Source organism: Pavona decussata, unplaced genomic scaffold (assembly GCF_977016875.1).
Source record: "Pavona decussata unplaced genomic scaffold, jaPavDecu1.1 SCAFFOLD_114, whole genome shotgun sequence".
Lineage (NCBI taxonomy): Eukaryota > Metazoa > Cnidaria > Anthozoa > Scleractinia > Agariciidae > Pavona > Pavona decussata.
The window spans coordinates 3116024-3134508 of NW_028145528.1; the positions used below are offsets into that span (position 1 = coordinate 3116024).

The following is an 18485-nucleotide window of genomic DNA, read 5'->3' on the forward strand; positions in this document are numbered from 1 at the left end:
TCATGAGTTCAAATCCAGTTCAAGGTTTTCTCGTTACAGCCTTTCTTTACACTGGGGGGCGGCGTGGCCTAGTGGTTAGGGGCGCCGGACGTGTAATTTGGAGGCACCAGGTTCACGTCCCGCTCCAAGGCAACTCTTTGTAAAAAGTCAACTGATTTGCCTGCCACCAGTTGGGATTTTTAACAATGTTATTTTCAGTTTGCATATTTATTTCACTGGTTTATAGTGTCCTCAATTAGCACTACAGCGCTAAATACTTCAACACTTAAATAAAAGTCCCCTGAACACTCAAATGCACTTCATTTAGCAGGATCCCCACTTACATGTGGAACACGTCTGACTATGTAACACAAAATTAGCAAATTATCTTTGACCAGGGGGTTAGCTTCTATAGAAACTGGTGCTGCAACACTGGGTGCTGCAACACTGGTGCTGCAATTTTGTCAAGAGCGAACACAGAGGGCAAAATTACTGAATGCTGATTTGTCGAAACAGAGGGCATTTTTTCTTAATTTTTCTGTCACCGAGGGCAAAATTACTCACTCCTGATTGGTCGAGCGGCGAAAATACTTGCTCCTGATTGGCTGAGCACGCCATTTCTACATTTTGCTGGTTTTTTCATTTAGTGCCAACAACGACTTCTTTGCGAAAACTTTGAAAATACAAGTGAAAATTAATCCATAATTCTACTCGGCCTCTTGTAATTACATATACAAACAAGTAACTGTGGGCAACAATTCTCCAACTTGTTTACCGGTTCTTGTAGTGATATTTATGGTTACATGCGTTCCAACACTAGTGTTCCAATTCTACTTTGCCGTGCGAAGGTGCCTGAATGTGTCGCTTATTTAGATTGTGAAGCTAACAGCTTTGGGATGTTTGTTGCAGCCCGTACATCGTTGGAGTTCGGGACAAAAGCAGAAAAGGCCCTTTCTCTTCTAAGGAGTTGAACTTATGCCATTACTTCAGGTGAGTCAGCCTTGTTGCTTTAGTCAGTCAGTCAGTCAGTCAGTCAGTCAGTCAGTCAGTCAGTCAGTCAGTCATTAATCCCTATTCTTCTTGTGCTACCCAGAAATGTATTTATTATGATTATTTTATTTTTTGCCAGGTGGCTGCGAGTGTCAATAAAAGACAGGCAGTACTCTGGACTTCTTGACAGATTCCTGCGGCGTAAACTAAGTTGGAACCAACAGAAAACCAAGTGAGCAACTCTGCAATTAGATGAATTTGGAACTACTATTCTCGTCTATTTACTAATTCGTTTGAGGAAACGTAAACGCGCGTTTATCGTTTGCTGTGCTTTGTAAACGCGATTCTAAATCTCTCTCCCCCATGCCCGTGGTAGATGAACATTCCGGCCATCTTTGTAGGTTGTTCTTTGTCGTAATTCCTTGTAGCATGGTAAAACTGACATGCATGTTTCTGTTAGGGTTGAAGCTGACGATCTACTGCAGTTGTTTGATTGGCTGACTAAATTGTGGTGCCACCTGAATGAAATCCTGGAAGATTATTGTGAACCAGACTCCACTGTTGGTGAGTGTGTTAATTTTGCCAACATTTCGGTGCAGTGCCATTGTTCGGTATGTTTAGATGTTTCTTTAGAGTTCCAGCGAGCCTATTGTGTGGAGTGAAGCCGCACAAAACCCTTTTTTATGGTAGATGTTTTTATGGTAGACGGAAAGAGAAAATCCGAGTTCTCCCATCAGGAGTTTTGTTTTTCCGAGTATGCCTATGTTACTGGCTAAAAAAGCTCAATTATTTATAAAATCACCACATTCTTTTTCAAAACCCTTTTATGTTTCCCAAGTCAAGTTGGTTTTTCTTCGCCTCAACTTGTTTGCTCTGTTTGGTTCGATGATTTTTTTGACGGAGACCTTTAAACCAAATGTTTCTTATCTGAATTATTGTTTCAGGCCCCTCGCTGTTCTTCTCATGTCCAATGGATTACAAAGCCGCAGAAGGTTGGTTTGGCACCGTATGGAACTACAATGTCATACCGTATCTACACCAGGCCCTTAGGAATGGAAGAAAGGTACCTCTTAAGCCTGGGCTAAACTGTCATGTATTTAGCAGTTATTCCACGAGCGTACGGTGGATATTGGATATAACATGATGTATAGCATGCTGAGTTGGGTATAATGATCCAATATCCAACAGGCGCAAATGGAGTTGTTTTATTAAAAACAACCAAGAAATATTGCTTGATCATGCTGAGTTAATTTTGCACGAAAGACTGGAAAGCGATTTAATGATCATTATTTCCCTCGCATGGTGTATTAGCTGATGTCTTGTGGTCGCTTAACCAATCAAAGTTCTGGAATTTCATGACTAAGATTTGAATCAAGTCTAAAAAATACGGGACAGCTGAAGTGAAGAATTACGCCTTATGTTGCATTAACCTTTCAATAGGGAACTTAAGCACAGACGTTTTTGAGCCACGGACGGCAAAAGGAAAATGAACTTTTCCCTTTTTGGAGCGTTTTCATGCCATCGCGTTTGAAACGTCAAACCACAGTCATCAACAAGAGTTGGTAAGGAGCAAAACCACGCCAAAAAAGGAAACATTCGACTTCTTGTTGCCGTCCGTGGCTTACGAACGTCTGTGCTTAAACTCCCTGATGTTAAGTCGCCTACCGTATCGATTCACAGTAACATCCATGCACAATGTGTTGTTCAAGAGTTTGCCAATAAAAAAAAAATAATAGCAAAACAAAACAAGAAGAAAAAACAATGAATCTCAAGACGGTTAACGAAGATTTTACTAAATCATGAAGTTTGGAGTTCGCAGTAACAAGAAATAACAAGTAACGACCTTTATTTGGACAAGCGAATTGTGAAAGCCAAAAACTTGCGGGGTTCTGTCTAAGGCCGTGTTTACATGGAGGGAGGAAGATCCTAAAAGGCGAAACAACTTTTCGTTTGATTTACATGCAGAAATTTCGGACGCGGTGGTTGGCAAGTGAAAAGAGAAAAATTGTTGGGTTCATCAGCTAAACGCCTGGCCGACGCCATGTTTTGTTTGACCTTCCGTGTGAAGGTAATTTACATGGTGTTGGAAGAAATCCTGTCGCTAGAAATATCCTAGCATTAGGGCCAAGTACACCTTTTGCATGTAAACTGAATACAGAAAACATATGGCACTAGGATAATTGTTCATGTTGTATATGGCGCTAGGATGATTCGTCTTCTAGGATCTTCCTCCCTCCACGTAAACAGCCCCTAATTAGTCTGTCTGAGTAAACAGACGAGGATTTACGGTGTAAGAGCAGTGCTGACACCTCGAGACGTTTTCTTTTAACTCAGACTACAATCTTGGCCAATTGATTTCGAGACACTTGACGTTTCTTTTACAAGTTTTGTTGTGAAATTACCCAACTACCGATAGTTTGAAGTCCCAAAAAGAATCTTAGACACTTACTCCCCCCCCCCCCCCCCCTTCCCCGCTAAACAATGTTGAAGGTGACAAAATGTACAAGATTTTCGAGCCATGTCTGACTCCTGACTCTCAACATTGTTAAAGTGGGGGGGGGGGGGGGGGGGGAGAGGGGAGAGAAAAGAATTTTCGTAAAAAAGGCCAAGTGTCCCGAACGTTTTGGCCAGGATTGTATGTCACAATTATCACGGGACAGAAAAAAGAATTGTAAAATACAGTGGCGATGGGCTTAAAAACAATAGTAAGTTACTAAGTTTGCAACACTTGTTTTGAACAGATCTTTGATCGATGTATCAGTTGGGAGGACCCCACAAAGTGGGTGGTTCTGAGATACCCATGGAATAAGGACCATAGCAGGGTCCTTCACACGCTCCGTAAGCTGCGCCAAGTGGATGTGGTCCTCAATAGGAATCACCTGGGCTCAGATAATGGTAAGTAAGATCCTACTTTAACTTCCTGTCAGCGGCGGCTCTCACAGTGAATCAATCTCGTACCTAGAGTCCTCTGGACAGCGGTTGGTTGATTTTTTGATTGGCTGCCCCGTAACGGCTTGCAATGTTTTACCCCAGGAATCCTGCGGTACTGAGTAAAATTCCAGTTTCCTAGAATCTCTCCTGGCGATCAACCGCTGGCCAAACAGCCTGAGGACTCTGGGTACGAGATTTAAAGTGAACTTTAATTCTAGGGTCTGGTAGAGACGAATTCCCATAGTGCGAATTTTCAAATAAAAGCAACAGGACGTTGCTTTTACGTGGTGGTGGTCATTTTCCAATCTAACGAGAGAACACTTGTGAAAATTTGAAGTAAAATGAAACCTTGTTAGTTGAAGGTATCAATAGCAAGTGTTTCCTTACTGGAGGTGTCGGTTTATAAGGCGGATTGTGACGTGTGTTCCAACGTTTGAGAAAACAGCCACTATATGATAATGTTAAGCCAATGAATAATTCACCGTCCTAACAATCTAACATGCACCGCTTACTATGCTTTCAACTTTTTTTTTATTAGTGATAAAGTGTTTTGATTTTATATCACTTTTGAATAGAGCGAAAAAGGCGAGCGCGTTAATTAGAATGGCTCAGGACATTCTTTTCTCGACTGTTTACAGAATATATATGTAGTCCAGGGTTTTTGTCTTGTAGGCCAGTAACGGAAATTGGCCTTGAACTGGGAGCTGGCACAAATATCAGAGAATTGACCAAAAGTATCACTGTCAACTGAGAAATAATGGGAAATTTCCGAGTTACTTTGAACCTCATTATTTAAGCGAGGCTAAATGCAAAACTTTTTATTACGAAAATTAGTTTTCATTCATATAAAAACAAAATTAATTTTCATATGAAAACTTCAAAAGCTGTGCACGTAACCTCGCTTTCATACGGAGGCTCGAAGCAACTTGGAAATAGACTATTGTTTTTCTACTTGCAGCTGAAAAATCTGACTATCAGCTGAGATCGTAAAATGTCAGCGCTAAGGATTGGCCAAAATAATTGAAAAGTGAAACATGACCAACCCCATGTACTTTTGACGCAGATTGTATTTTTTGCGATATTCAGTAATTAGTGTTTTGTTAATTTTTCTCAGTTTGTTTCGCTGAGTGCATTGAAGAGAATGAGAAAATTCTTCGTGCCCATTCCACAGTGTCGAAAAGAGTTCGCACTGTTGTCCAGCAGAAAGTTCCAAAGGTAACAGTCTGGTTATCTTCGACGCTCGCAACTTCACGGCCATTTTGCTTTGCTTTGCATTCTTCTAAACATCGCTGTTAAAAAGCTTCTTTACATCACGGCATCCACGAGCACTAAAAGCCTTTGTAAACTGAACACGCATTTATAGTTTAAGCATATTTCTTTTCACCGCAAATGCGCTTTTGCCAATGCTTCTATTCACAGTAAAATGAAAGAGAATTTGACCTGCAAATTAAAAGGCAATTTATCTTTGCTTTTGCAGGCAGAGTTAAAAACAAAGCGAAAATCCGCTGAAAGGATGGAATTCCTTGGACGCGACGAAGACAACGATTCTTCCTGTTCAGAATCTGACAGCTATCTAGAAACCAGCATTTGAGCCCACTTGCAAGACCGCGCTAAAACCGGGACCAACATTGAAGAACACCAGCCGAAGAACCCAAGTTTGAGCACTCGTTGCAGACCTCTCCAAAACACGCGAAAATTGAACACTGATGAATGAGAAAGATATTCCGATTGGTCTAAACCTCGTTTAGACCTAACACGTGTAACTAACTTTTGTAGATAGATCGGAATTTCTACTTGCTAGAATACTTTAACATCGTTGTTCTCATCACAGTGTTTGCGACAATCGGCGGTTGTCAACGGTAACTTGTTCGTTCCCGTCGCAGCGGTCAGGTCATATGGAGCGTTAGCAACGACGAAGTCGACGGCTGCAAAAGCGTCAATTTTAAAATGGTTTTACGTTTTGTCAAACGTCGTCGCGATTATTCCAACTCAGTCACTTTAAATGTCAAATGTAGGTGAAATTTCCTGGAGTTGAATTCTTGGAAACCGCACCCAAGTTGAGAAATAAGAGAAAGCAAAATTCGTCGTCGAGTGTTTACGTCCTCCATAAAACTTCCCATCAGAAAATTTCACATCCTAGTCGTGCAGTGGCGGCAAAGAAATGTACCACAAAGTGTAATGAACGTTTTTGGCGTTCTCGTTTTCGTCCCCGCCGTCGTTGTTAAAGCTCCCTGTTGCTTCACTCCGCAGGAGTAGGAAACTGGCGTTGCGTGACATTTCGAAAAACAGAGGACCAAAGAGAACAGTGATTCAAGTGGTCACGATCCGTTCTTGTTATACCGTGCACGATAACCACCAGAAAAAATTATTCTTCGTACATAATTTTTGGACCGATCTCCCCGGTCTTTTTTTTTTTTGGGGGGGGGGGGGGGGGTGCTTATTATAACCGTCAAAACTCAAAACCCTTGAGATATAGCCATGCATGAAAATTGACTTTATTAATATGCTTTTGATTTTTGTCAAGAATTCGTATTGTTCCGTGACTGTCAGGGCAAAGTTTTCATTTTATCGGTAAACAGTTGTGAATATATTATGTATTATGTAGACAGGATTAAGCATGTAAGAGATATAGCTTATGTAATGACAAATTGTTGGACATTGATTTCAGACCATGTTACATATTAAGCAATTTGGCTAACAATATTTTGACACAGTGAAATTGTGTAATTTGCAGTACTATTTTTCAACTTGAGAGAGAGAGTTTTTATCGATTTTTAATCTTTTTGAAGTGTTTTGCAAAGGGAAAACAAGAATTTTGTTTGTAAACTCTAAAGCGGAGAAATTTGTTGTGAACTCTTGGTAAATTGAAAATCGAAGTTTTTATCTTAAAGCAAATCATTCAGTGTACAGGTACGTCAATTTAATGTATTTTACCTTTTGGGTTTTGTTGTAATATAGCTTGACAACTTTAGTATTATGACTGTTGTACTGATTCACTGAGTAGGCTGTGGACAAAGATTTTCGGCATTAGGGACCTTAAGATTTAGGGTTTGCTTTTCACCCCCAAACGTCGACCAGCAGTTTACAGTTTGGCGTTCGCCGTATGTACATAACCCGGGCTAAGATTGAGGGTTACTTTTTACCCTTGTAACGTGGGAAGCTCCCAGGAAAACAAGATGGCGGCTGCACGAAGGATAGTATCGATGCATGCACTAATGTGGTTGGTAATTCTTGTAATCTCGCAACTGAATCAAACAAACCTCTCATTCATCGAGATAACTCTTAAAGGAAAGTAAATTTGACGTTTAAAGGTGGTTTTATAGTTTTAAAACTAGGGAAAACTCTGCCGTAATTCACTTTATACCTCTAGACAGTGTTCTTGACGTTGAAACCTGAACGTCAAACGGGACGGCAGGATTGGAGTTACATGACTTTTTGCGGTTTTCGGGAAACGAGAGAAAACCTTAATCTTAAGGTCCATTTTTGGCTTTTTGATCCCGCGAAAGTACTTCGTCCCAATTTTGGCGTGGCCGAAAACAGAGGAAACCCTGCGCAGGCCATACATCGATACATTTTGCTTCCAAGCATACGTAATTGAATAACGTGCGAATCACGTGACATGTTTACCAGGTGGGGAAAAATCGGGGCGTTCCCACTCGTTGCATTTGTCGTTAAATAGGCCCAAAAAAACGTCGCTTGAAGGGTTTTAAGAAAGGGTGCGTTTTCTATCCCCTCCCCCACCTTTGAAATACATTGATAAATTTCAGTTGAGTTTGTACTACAAATTACCGGCTGTATCATACAAAACAAGTCTGCCGTAAAGCTAGATTCTACTCACTTCTCATCTAAAATTGTCTGTCACGGGACGAGAAACGGCTCGTCACAGACCATGAACTGTAGGGCCTTCAGTAACTCGATCTAAAGTTTAACTTCTGCTCCCTTCACTTCTTCAGTTTTATCTTTTGGTTCTCATTTCAAGTTTCAATCTAAAACAAAACGTTACTTACCAAACACCTCCGTCAATCCTTACTTACATGTCTTCTCTATCAAATCGTGTAAAATTTAAATCAGCAAGGTCAAAATAAACTTTTAGACAAATAAGTTAAAAGTTTCTTAGAACACCTCTCATGTCGCCTTGACACAATACAGTCAGCTCTCGCCTTACGGACACCTCGCCATTAAGAACACCCCGATAATACGAACAGCAGCTTTATCCCCAGCAAAAATAAATTACAGACGTTTGACTGAAAAAAAAAATTGCCGCTATTACGGACTCTCGCTATTAAAGACACTTACTCGCGTTCCCGAGGGTTTCTGCAATAAAGGGAGTTGACTGTTTTCAGATAACCATGACGTCATGGACGTACGCACATTTCGCCCCCCCTCTCCCCAGTCTCTTCGTTTTTCCTCGCTCCTCGCCTCCTTACTTCGCGCCGCACCCATCTATCTGAACGACTGAAACAGGCTATTTCGTCGGTGACCAATTGCTCATTGTGTGGACAGAATCCGTATTCAATCCTTAACTGTTTACAGAGTTACCTATAACATTCTAAAGCCATTTCCATCTGCTGTTCATAAGAAGCCGAGTAACAAGCTAATTGCCGGGCATTTGTCTGTACCTTGGTGATATTGTTTGCAGAGTCAGCCACCGACAAAGTGTCAGACCTCAGTTGAACGAACGACTTCCCGTTTGCCAGTGCTGCTATTTATTTATCGCACTTGTGATATCACAGGTTGGTTTATTTGTTGTTCGTTGTTAGATATTTAGTAATGATGCTCAATAAGATCGTTTCTGATGTCTATAAAGTTTTTCTCTGATATGGCTTGTTAATTACTATCTTTTATGTAACCTACATACTAACTAGTTAGACTTTAGATGACACTTCTAAACTGTAGTTTAACAAATGTTCTCGTGTCAGTTAATGGTTCCTAATATCACATTCACAGTGATTTGCACCAATCAAACAACGTCTCCAGACTTCAGCACTCAGCGATTAGCTATTGAGGCAAACTAACAAGTTTTGAATTCTTCGAGAAATTGTTTTGTTTTCACTGAACCAGATCTTCCTAACTTATCTTCGAATTAAGCCATCTCAGGATGAGTTGCAGTAGCTGTCAGTTTTAAAGGAGTTGTTTGCGGCCTTGGAAACTCCAGTGTCTTAAAAGAAACGGGCAAGAGAGTTGTGATATTTCCTGAACCGTGAAAAGTGAAAATGCTTAGTTGTCAGAATATTTAATGCCCTTTTTCGGCTATAATTTATGCATTTCAATTTAAATTTTGTTTTGAGATGCTGGGCATGCATAACGTTAATCGCCGAAACCAAGCTAAGGAATCCCGTTATTCCTTCAGATCACAAACAGAGATTGTCGTGCCGTTGATTGAAGTTATTTGGAACCGTCTCCGAGGATGATTGAATTCAGGCAGCGGGCCAAAACTTACATTCACGTATTATTTAACAAATTCATTCCAATTAATGAGGAACAAAATCTTTAGTTAATCTGTTATGTAAAGTTTCCAGCCTCCAAGTGAATGAAATGCTGGTAATGAAGTTTATTCAGTTCAGATGTCTCAGTTAGTGCCCCATGCCCCAGTTAATACGCGAATTGACTGATTAATTAAATAACCTATCACCGAGTTCATATAATACAACATGACGCAGTAACTTACTCAACAGCTTACCTAAGATATGTTCATTAGAGCAGTATAGCGCAAGGTTACAGAGAAAAAATAACACTATTTTTTCTAAATACGAGTGGTGAAGCGACTATGAAGTCATTATAAATTATATGTGTTGCTCATGTTAAGTTGCCTACTTGTGCGTGGAGTTGATATTCATTTTCTGTTAGCTGTGCAGAGTGCGCTTATGACTTACTTTTGACTGCGCATGCTTTAAATCCCCTGTATGCTGTTCAGTTTCCAAAATCAACCGATTACTTAACTCAGAAATAGAAGAATGAAGACATTTAAGGTGTTCAGAAATTGTTTATCTTTCAACCAAATCGAAACGATCACCCATCCATGCTCTATCAGAGGCATTGAATGCTATGTATTTTCCTATGATTAGAAAATGGTTTTTCACTTGAACGGCTTCTAATCTCAGCTTTTTCCATTCAAACGACAAAACTATGTCGTGGCCAATCTGGAAAGAGTTGGATATTCGCTTTAAAAATGCGGCCTAGCAAGAAGGAATAATGTAGGGTAAAAACCGACAAACCGTGAAAAGTGTTCGATTGTGAATATTTAATGTGTCGGTCATTTTTCTGGGTACATTTTTTTGTATTTTCAGTTTCCGGCATGCATGCCGGCATGCCTGGCAGCTTCCTCAGATCAAAACCTAATCATTTGGAGAAAACGCTTAAACCCGTTTTCTACTGCTCACAATCTAACTTGTTGCAATTTAATTTAGCGTTTGGCTATTATTCCCAACACAAATTGAGATCATTTTAATATAATTAATATTGAAGGTAATTTTGTAACCAAATAAACTAAACCTCATTTCCCTTTTTTGTTTTTGTCTTAACCTTTTGTCTGTGAAAAATAAATCTTGAATTAAACTATGAAAAGGTATCAGAGATAGCATGTCAACCCAAAAAGTTACCTTGACTGTGAGAGAATAGGGCTGTGCATAAATTGGCAAATTGAATAACTGTCTTTCATGTGCTGGTTCATAATAAAATGTCAAGGCTGATAACTTTAACAATTTTTTTTACATCATATCTTAACTCTGCTGTTTTTAGTGAATTATAAAATGGTAATTTTTCATTAAAATCTTAACTTAAATTGTTCCGCCAGGATGGTAACTTTAACTTGACCAAGAGGGTTTGTTTTCTCTATATTATAGTCGTACTTGTCCACTTTAATGAAAATGTGATAAAAAAAAAACTTATTGCTGAGCCAGAAATAACTGATATATTTACATTACACAGGAACTGTTCATGGCTTGTGCAGCTCCAACAGCATCATCTACCAAGGAGACTACAAACTATGCTCGGTTGTGTCGCTTCCTGGTGGATCTTGGCACTGAGGTCCTCAGGGACAAATTCAACACTATCCACTCATCAGCAAATCTGCAAGCTGTATTATCCGCAAATGTAACTACATTGCAGTCACTGAGATCACGGAGGATAATAAATCCAACACAGTGGGGTAAACTATTTCCTGCCATCTCGTCTTCCGTTTCATCAGCTTCTTTTGACATCACTCTGTTGATGGTCTTGTTGAGAAACATATGTGGTCTAGCTGCTCCATTGACAGGCTGGGACGCCCTCCCTACTGCAACAGACGTGAGTGCTGAAGCCGATATTGCTCGCGTAAAATACTTCAGAAACACCGTGTTCGCGCATGCGGAGCATGCCTCTGTTGATGATGCAACGTTTAGTAGCCACTGGAAAGACATCCGGGATACACTGGTGCGGCTGGGGGGAGTTAAGTACAGAGCAGCTATCGACCATCTTGAAATCGAATGCATGGATCCTGAGGCTGAAAAACACTACGTTGACCTTCTTAATCAATGGAAAAAAGATGAGGACAACGTGAAAGAGAAGTTGGACGAGATCAAGAGCCATCAGTTGGAAATTGGGAGCGGCATCGTAAAAGTGATAAAAAAGCTCGAGGAAATCAGCACCGAAGGTTAGGTTTCATCCTAGCACTTGATAGAATATTATAAATTTTAATTACTTCACAGATTTGAGATAAATCAAAATTAAAAGAAAAGAGATGTGAATGACGCACAAGTTGGAGATTGGGAGTGGCGTCTTAAAAGTCCTGAAACGTAGCTCAAAAACATTAGAGAAGTTAGTTCGATGTAGTTTGCTTGCACAGAATGGAAGGAAATATTAAGATAAAGTTGAATATCAATGTAGCAAAGAAATTGAAGTTATTGCTTGTGATGTAAATCATTACAATTTCTCTGATTGAAGAACCGTCCTAAAAAAGGTAAAAAACGTTTTTTTTTTCGCAGATTTCGTGCGTAACCTTCCATTAAGCTGTCTTTGTTCATGTCGAAATATTGGGTAGTGCTTTCCACGCAATCTTTGATTTGAGAATTCAACATTCTGTCGTAATTGATGCCCGTGAAAGCCCCCGCAGGTGGGAAAAATTATCCTGACAGCCCGGCAAATAAGATGCGCGATTGTTTAGACATAAAAATTGTTATTAACTAGTTGAAAAGTACGGGTAAGAACGTGCAGGGCATAACATACCAACTAGATGGGGACCAAGAAGTGATCTCGTGCGTAATTTCATTTGCATTAATTCACGGACTGTTTATAGACAATGACTAAGATACTAATAATTTCCATGATTTAACTTACGCAACATCTTGCTTTTATAGAAAAAAGCTTGAAATCCAAAGAAGGAGCCGTCACGTGTAAGGAGAAATATCACGAGAATGAACTTGTGGAATATTATTGCCAAGACTGTAGCGTTTGTATTTGTCACAAATGTGGACAAACACGTCACAATCATCATAACAAGATTGACGTGCGGCAAGCTGCTGAAGAAAGAAAAACTCAAATGAAGAAATTGTTTGACAAAATCAAAAGGAAAGTTGTCGATGTTGAAACGAAGATGAATGAAGAAACGGAACTGATAAAGAAAAGCGGAAACGAAATCTTTTCTGCGGAAAAGAAGATGACAGAAATTGTGGAAGAGAGAATTCGAATTTTGAACGAACATAAAATGGCTATGAAGAAAAAGTTAGCTGAAATTCGTGAAGCGGAAGAAGCACAACTCGCCAACAGAATGAAAAGCTTGGAGATTTTTGCAACTGAGCTAAGAAAATCTCTTGAGTGTGCTGAAAATTTCGTAAAACAAGGCACCAGTCTTGAGATTCTTCAAGAAAAGGGTACAATCGTCTTAAATCGCTGTGAAGAGCTTGCGGATGTTCAAGAAAAGGAGATTTACGTTCCTAGGTGTGTTACTTATCATGTACATAAAGAAGTTCTACCGTTTATTCCTGGTAAAGTAGCTGCCTTCCACATTGATCATCCTTCTCAATCGACGGCTGAAGGAGAAAGTTCAAAAGAATCAGAGTGCGCAGAATGTAACTTAACAGTTACTAAAGGAGATTCCAAACGAGAGAGGTGTCATGTGAAAGTGGGAGTACAGGTCAGCTGTCCAGATGAAGAAGATGTTCAAATGAAAACAGAGAATCGTGAAAGTGGTAACTACACAGCTCACTGCAAGTCACAGAATGACGCTGTAGATGAAGTTTATGAAAATCCGTTGACTGATAGTCCTTCGCGCGTGCAGGTTGCCCCACACATGTACAAATTAACTTGTTCCTTTGGACCCTATGGGCCAGGATCGGGTGAATTAAACGCACCAATCGGTGTTGCAGTTAGCAAAAAAACTGGGATCATTGCCGTAGGAGATGGAAGAAATAGTCGAGTTCAGTTGTTGGACTTAGAGTGGAAATGCCTGAGATCGATAGGAGACAAGGGCTCTGGGGATCAGATAATTGACGAACCACTATCAGTCGCATTTACAAAATCTGGTGACGTCATAGTCATTCATGGAGGCGTTGGTCAAGAAAACAAAATGTCGGTATTTACTGAACATGGTGACTTTATTACACACATCACTGAGCACCTGGTTATTCCATGGGCTGTGTCTGTTGATGCAAATGGTAACCTGGTTGTGTGTGACGGTGTAGAGAACACAGTCAAGGTTCTTTCCCCTGACGGTAGAACCCTGATACAGAGCGCAAGGGATCCTTACTCTGATGAGGCGCCGGAGTTCGCTGTTTATCACCAGGATATGTTTTTCGTTTCCTATAAAAGAGAAAGTTGTGTTAAGGTTTTCGGCAAAAACGGACAGCTGCTTTACAAGATAGGTTGCAAAGGAACTGGTGACGGGCAGCTGAAAAATCCTACTGGCCTCACTATAGATAGATTTGGGAACCTGGTTGTGTGTGACAAGGGTAACAAAAGAATCCAAGTTTTTTCGTTAAATGGCAAATTTCTAAACTCGGTAAGTAAAGGAATGAATCATCGCCCCGCATTTGTGACCGCTACAGAAAACGGTGATTTGTTGGTATGTGATCTTTTTGGAAATTATATTCATATCTTCCAATAAGCCGTAAGCATCGCAGCTAATGGCCTGCAGCGACTTGCAGACACACCAAAGCATTTTATCCGGTTAAAAACATGTACCTGCTTTTTCGTTTCTGATAATTTTATCGTCAACGAAAATTAGTAATAAAAAAGAAAATAAATATCGAAACAGACAGAGCACTGTAACACGGTACTTATACCTGTTGGTCCATTGCATCGCCCCCTTAAGCTTCCGCCGCCAGCCCGGCTCAGTCATGGGATGATAGTTTTTCCCGTTTGACCACGCGCATGATAGTTAACAATTATTCACCAAAGTGGAGGTAAATATCCATCACTTTCACCGACACTGAGGTGAATAATTGTTAATTAGTGTATACCACACAAGCTGAATAAGAAGTGGACCAAAAATTACTTTATTTTTGACAATATACCGACAAATGGTGGGAAATTTTAAAATCTCGCGTGCCTTTTCTTATTTTAGAAAGTTCCGTCTCGCTATCTTGCCGACAAATAAAACTTCTGGAGGCACTTGTTTAGTTGCTGCGTGTCTTTTCTTCGATTGTTGTGTGAAATTTGTCCTGTTGTTGAAACCATACTGCAAAACATTAGATGCTTCATTGTTTACATTGTAATTATAGTGCTCGACAGTTTTCGAAACAATGCATTGTATTTTTATTTTTCGCCTTAGAATATGAGGTTTGAAAGATTAAATAACTTACCATGCAATGCCGTCAAACCAAAATTTGTTGCCATTTCTGTTTTTTTTGTAATACCCGTCTCTTTTATCGAAATATTTTCCGTTTAAGTGTTTTAAGTAACCGTGGCGAAACGGGAAGCCATCTTCTTTCTCTTCGGTTGCTCGGAGGTGAATAGTACTTGGCTAATCACCTCCGAGCTAGCCAATCAGCGCGCGCGAAAAGCACTATTCACTTGTGTGGTATATACAATTGATGATAGTTCTTCGGTCAGCTGTTTTCTTCACCAGCGCTCTCAAGATTAATTTTCAGTGACTTCTTCCAACAAATGAAGGAAAACAAAGCAGGCAGCTGCTTTCTTTCGCCGCGAAAAATTCATCCCTGCGAAGGTTTGTTTGCGATGTTGACACTCGGCAGGTGCCTGACACTAGAGGCTCACGGTAAGCTATCGTCAGCCATTTATCACGAGTTTCTTTGAGCCGTTTGACCACCCGTTTGATAGTTGATAATAGTAAATGATAGTTTTGACTATCATCAACTATCATCGACTACCATACGCCGTTTGACCAGGGCTTAATGATGGCATAGCAACCTCAAGAGGTAATCAACAAATACCCATAAGGGGGGTTATAACCATAATACGACTACAGTATTACTCACTCGTATAGCGGGAATAAATTTCTGCTCGTCATTTTGGGCCTCAAAAGCATTGAGAGCAACGGCGGAATTCATGGAGTTTGAGGCGGATAAATCTTTATCGTAGTCGCGCAAAGCAATATTCAATGGCTTAAATATCGGAATTCGTAGAGCTTATGAAATCAAAGCGAAGAAGGATTTGCCATCACGAAAGATTATTCGAATACCAAATTTTTTCTGGAAATTCTCGATCGCTTCTTCGAAAGAGTAAAGTACATTATGCATGATTGGTTGAACTCAAATTTCAATGCATTTTGGTTACCAGGGCTTGACAAAAGTGGAAAATAAACGAAAACTGCATGTTTGGCAGGGCCCTTATGCCGGCGCGAAAGTCCACAAAGTGCAGTAAAAGATGTTTTATGCTTTTTTGTTGGCGTAAAGGATGCCTGAAGTTTCAGCTCAATTCTATGAGCTGCTGATGTTTCAAGCTGTTTTAAAATCACGGTCGATAGTCTTTAATAACAAGAGGGAGGAATAGCTCTATAGAGAGTTTTAGTTCCGAGTTTACCGTGAACCTCTAACCGCAGTTTGCAGTTACCCGTTTGCGGTTCGACGTTCAAACGTAATTCGATTGATTTCTTCTTGCAAATTTACGACGGCCATTTTGAATCAGCAGCCATGAATGGCTTTCAAGATCGAATAGGATTTATCAAATCAAGCATTTCGCCCAAATTTGTTCCTGCTTCTAAAATTCTTGCATCATTACGTTAGATAAAACAAGATTACATTATAAATGACATACGTAAAAACCTACCTCTACACTCGATTGCAGAAACGTTGACACCTAAAAAGCATAAACCGTTTACGATGAGACCCAGCGGATTTGTGCGTAGTGTTTAAACAATAATCTCATTTCCATAATCAATAATTTATCATTCTCATTCTTTACAATAAAAAATACAGTGCTGACTTAATTCTTCCGAATAATTTTCTAGCAAATATTGCTTAAGTTCATTGACTGATTTGAACTTAGGCAAATCGCGAATTGTATTTCATTCAAATTGGCCCTTGTAGGCAAACTTGGACAGTTTCCATCATTCACCACGTGCAACTAATTTTGGTCATCAACTCTCGCACGAGAATAGAATATTATGCAAATAAGTTTAGTACACTTATACCCAAAAAGCCATTGGGTCTCATCGTTCACGGTTTATGCTTTTTAGGTGTCAACGTTTTTGCAATCGAGTGTATACGTTGAAAACGCACCTCGAAAACCTGACGTGAGACGTGACGTGAAACGTGAAACGTGAAACGTGACTTGAGACTGGTCACGTGACCTCCAGCGGTTCGCTATAAACTCGGATCTAAAACTCTCTTATAAGAAGGCATAACGGTGACCGAAAGATCAACATGATCAAAAGACCAATTTCCATGACAAGACATACACCGGCTTGCCAATTCAAAAAAAAAAAAAAAAAAAAAAAGAAATTCCGATTGGAAGGAAATGAAACACGCCTTTTTGGCTCGTCGGAGTGGAAAATTTCCAGGAGAAACGGAAATTCTGAAACGTTAGTCCAGTTTTCCTGGTTGGGACTTTCCCAATTCAAATTCGAGGCCATGTTTAAGTTTCTTCTCTTTCGCTCCGTTCAAGGCCTTTGGCTTTCATGCTCATGCCAAGGTATGTATGGTCTCAATCGATATGGTAGTTTCTCGGGGTAAATGGAACACTTTCTACCCGAAAGAAAACTTCCAACCGAAATTTCCCGATGAATTTTCTGTTAAATGCTAAACCAAAGTTTTGCAACAATAAGAGGTGGCAGGCCCGGGATAACAAACCTTAAAGCGAAGATCATGGTGATCTGAACAAGAGAAGTTGTTATTGCACGCTTAAGCCGAACCAAATTATTGAAACATAGCGATGCCTTAATCGGCATAATAAACTAAAACTGTTGTTTCCCCTTGAGGTCAAATTCAAAATTAGGAGATTAAAAGGCAAAAGCTTGAGAAAGGAATTAATCGTTGAGATCAAACTGCTAAACAGGCGACGTTTAACGCAGGGCTCTCTCTCGGGGGGATACTCTACAAAGTTTTATACGGGTAGGCTCCGCCCTGATGTCCAAACCCTTTTACACACCATTTTTGACAGAACAGTTAACCCTTTCACCTACCTACAGTAGAAATACGGCATCTCTTTTATATGCCATTGAAATTTCTGCAATGAATGATATCCCCGGAAAACAGCAAGTTTTATTCAGTTCACGTAGTTTTCCCCACCCTTGTCTATATTTCAGCTCGTGAATTCCCTACACTTTTATATACCTCCAGTCTGACAAAGGTACCATTTCTGACGGAGGCTCCACGCGTGAGCATCATTCAGTCACGATCAAATTATTTAAATCATATAGTAAAGCCGACACAAATGTACAATGATGATCAGTTGGTCGAAAGGCGGAGAGAAAATCAACATATGAAGAGTTTGTGTACAGCTTCGTCTACCGAACATGCTGGTACAACCGCCGCTTTGTTGTTTTGTTACATCATTATGATTGTGTGTATCAAGTGGCCAACTGGATAGCCGCGTTCATAATAAAGACTTTATGTAAACACACGTGCGGACAGGCGTTCAATTATTTCGTAATCTGGCCTCGCTCGCGCTACGCTCTCGCCTCCTGGCTTTGAGCTCTCCTCTCGCGGGAAAAACACAATTTAAAAAACTTTATATAATATAATAAAAAAATCCTCGGTTGCCTCTGCAGGCTTACACCACTTTTGAGAATTTTCCAAAAAGTTATCTGGCAACAATTTGCTACGGTATAATGTTGTTCATGTGACTTGACTGTACCATAGCAACAAGGTTCATTTTTTCCCGAAATTTGGATTTTTTACCTTTTAATGAAAATGTTAAAATTACCGTTGCAACCTTTGAATTTTAATTCGATTGTTATTCTTTGTTGGGTGTTTAGTTAATTTGAGTCAATTTGAATGGCTTTTATACAGAGGTCTTCAGAGGGACGCGAGCCTAAGGCACGGCCTGGTCCGGGACAAAAGAACGACCCAGTCTTGGACAAAAGAGTAGGTGTTGATTTTTCCTACCTCTTTCCACTTTTCTACATCGCAATGATCTTCTAACGTCTACTGGAATTGGAATTTGACAGGCGGAAGACTTGCGCACACCACCCCAGACGGAAACAATTCTCA

At 40.0% G+C, this 18485-nt stretch overlaps 2 protein-coding genes across 7 annotated transcripts in view; both read left to right on the forward strand.

Moving 5' to 3' along the window:
- Positions 1-6877, forward strand: part of LOC146470230 (uncharacterized) — a 33195-nt gene extending 26318 nt beyond the window's left edge. For 4 of the 6 annotated variants that reach the window (XM_085122232.1, XM_085122229.1, XM_085122230.1 and 1 more), the window contains exons 14-20: positions 889-969; positions 1109-1201; positions 1430-1533; positions 1914-2032; positions 3711-3864; positions 5015-5115; positions 5378-6877. In XM_085122232.1, coding sequence (XP_084978358.1) covers positions 889-969; positions 1109-1201; positions 1430-1533; positions 1914-2032; positions 3711-3864; positions 5015-5115; positions 5378-5491 — 766 coding nt within the window. In that variant the 3' untranslated portion in view covers positions 5492-6877. Of the gene's footprint in view, positions 1-888; positions 991-1108; positions 1202-1429; positions 1534-1913; positions 2033-3710; positions 3865-5014; positions 5116-5377 lie in introns of those variants that run through there. The other 2 variants (XM_085122233.1, XM_085122234.1) reach the window with 2 other exon arrangements.
- A 1461-nt stretch (positions 6878-8338) lies between these two features.
- LOC146470231 (uncharacterized) lies at positions 8339-14116 on the forward strand. Its single transcript, XM_085122263.1, has 3 exons — positions 8339-8633; positions 10828-11530; positions 12234-14116. The coding sequence occupies exons 2-3, from the start codon at positions 10837-10839 to the stop codon at positions 13976-13978; spliced, it is 2439 nt and encodes an 812-aa protein (XP_084978389.1). The 5' UTR covers positions 8339-8633; positions 10828-10836; the 3' UTR covers positions 13979-14116.
- The last annotated feature ends 4369 nt before the right edge of the window (positions 14117-18485 follow it).

Excerpts from the sequence above, each read along its gene's own strand:
- LOC146470231 (XM_085122263.1), top strand. The coding sequence starts at position 10,837 with ATGGCTTGTGCAGCTCCAACAGCATCATCTACCAAGGAGACTACAAAC. Across the intron at positions 11,531-12,233 it reads CGAGGAAATCAGCACCGAAG|AAAAAAGCTTGAAATCCAAA; the intron begins GTTAGGTTTCAT and ends TTGCTTTTATAG.